The sequence below is a fragment of the Plasmodium gallinaceum genome (genome assembly GCF_900005855.1).
Source record: "Plasmodium gallinaceum strain 8A genome assembly, contig: PGAL8A_v1_139, whole genome shotgun sequence".
NCBI classification, from domain to species: domain Eukaryota; phylum Apicomplexa; class Aconoidasida; order Haemosporida; family Plasmodiidae; genus Plasmodium; species Plasmodium gallinaceum.
In genome coordinates, this window is record NW_021628299.1 from 8011 (window position 1) to 9946 (window position 1936).

Here is a 1936-nt window from a genome sequence, read left to right on the forward strand (position 1 = left end):
AAATTAAAAATTACATTTCATATAAACAAATAATATTTTTTCTTAAAAACTTATAAAATTTACAAATGTCGTAATAATACCTAAAGCAATGTTACTTAACTCTAACTTATTTTTAGTAAAGATAGAAGCAAATTTTGTAACTTGATTAACATCTCTAACTTTAATATTACACTATAATAGTATTAAAATGAAAACATTTACTTTATATTTAAAAATTTTTACATTTCTCCTTTTAATTTGGATATTCCATTGCTTTTACAACGTAAGGTAAACTTCATATAAAAAAAACACATATAAATATATTTTATATCTAATCATTTTAAAAATTTTACTTAATTTATTACTATAATAATTGAAAAAAAATTTTAAACAAATTTTTATTTAATACCATAGTATGATTCCAGTAAGTCTTTGATTAATAAAGATACATTACAAAAAAAAATTGGGTTAAAACACGAAAGAATGTTAGCAGAGGGTGATATATCAGATAAAAAATCAGCTTATTTTAAAAAACGTGTAGAACATTATCCATCTGATGAAAAGGAGATTTTCCTTTGTGAATTGGTTCTTTTAATGGATATGTATTTTAAATGTTATAACGCTAATATTATGTCAAACATTGTACAAGATGTTTTATTTAAAAAAGAAAATGAAATGAGATATAAATGTAGAGATAAAATATTGAATGCTTATCGAAATAATATTTCAATTGAAAAAGAATTAGAAACACTATAACTGGATCATTAGTATCGTATTACAAATGGAAAAAGAAAAAAATTAATTGATAGAATTTCAAAAAATCTTCCTTTATATTATAAAAAATTTTTACGTCAATATAAAGAAGAAGAAAAAAATAAAATAAAAACAAGAAATAAAAATTAAAAACTAAAAAATTGGATAAAAATAGACTTTGTTGACTCTTATTAAAATAAAAATTAATATATGAAAAGAAAATACTTAATAAGTCATGCACAAGTGCTAGCTAAAAAAAATCAATATTTTGCTTTACATTTTTTTATAGAAATATATTTTATTTTCTTTAAAGGAAAAAAATAAAATTATTAAAAGAAAAAAAATTTTTAGGAAGAAATATTTTTATAAGAGTGTTTTATATTTTTTAGAGTAAAATTTTCTCTGTTAGTAATATTAATATAATTTAAATTTTTTTTGCTCTTTTTAAGAAAAATGAACTGGAATAAAAGAAAATTATTCATTAAAAGTAATAATTGAATATTTTTTTACTTAAAAATTAATATTAATGAAAATTTATGTTCTTAATAAAAACATAAGATTTTTATTAAAGTGAATAAATTCTCAATGAGATAAATAATTTACACTTTACAGGTTTATAACATCGAAATTATATTTAAATTCATTAAATTGGTAGAGAAAGTTCTACATTTTCTTTATTAATTTTTCTATTTATTACTTGATTTATTAATTACTCGTTCAATGACTTTAGTAGCATTGAGAAAACAAAATAATAAAGAACACATAGGGAAAATTATACTTATTTTATCTTTTTATAATTAAAATATAATAAAAATTATTCACTTTCAATAATTAATATAAAATAATAATTGAGTTATGTAACTATTATTGTTATTAATTTACACAATATGTCATGAATATAACGTTTTTACATTGCACTTTTAATCTTCCAAAAAATAAATATTTTAGATGATCTACATTGAAAAAAATAAAAAATTTTTTTTTAAGAAAATAAATTATTTTTTTTTTCCACGTTAGTGTTACAACAAAAAAAAATATAATAATATATATCTATATTTTTTTTTCTAATATTTACTTTTAGGTAGAGTAGTTTTTTTTTTAGTGCACACATTTATGTGTGAACTTTTTCCTAGCATTCTAATATGCACTAAATAAGATGTTTTTACTAATACCATTTATTTAAATATTATTAGAAACAAGTTTT

At 17.9% G+C, this 1936-nt stretch overlaps 1 protein-coding gene across 1 annotated transcript; it reads left to right on the forward strand.

Annotated features, from left to right (window-relative positions):
- Positions 1–187: 187 nt before the first annotated feature.
- Positions 188–735, forward strand: PGAL8A_00475000 (fam-g protein; the record flags this gene model as incomplete). Its single annotated transcript, XM_028673530.1, has 2 exons — positions 188–262; positions 394–735. 2 exons carry the CDS (start codon positions 188–190, stop codon positions 733–735), a joined length of 417 nt encoding a protein of 138 aa, XP_028529974.1.
- Positions 736–1936: the final 1201 nt, after the last annotated feature.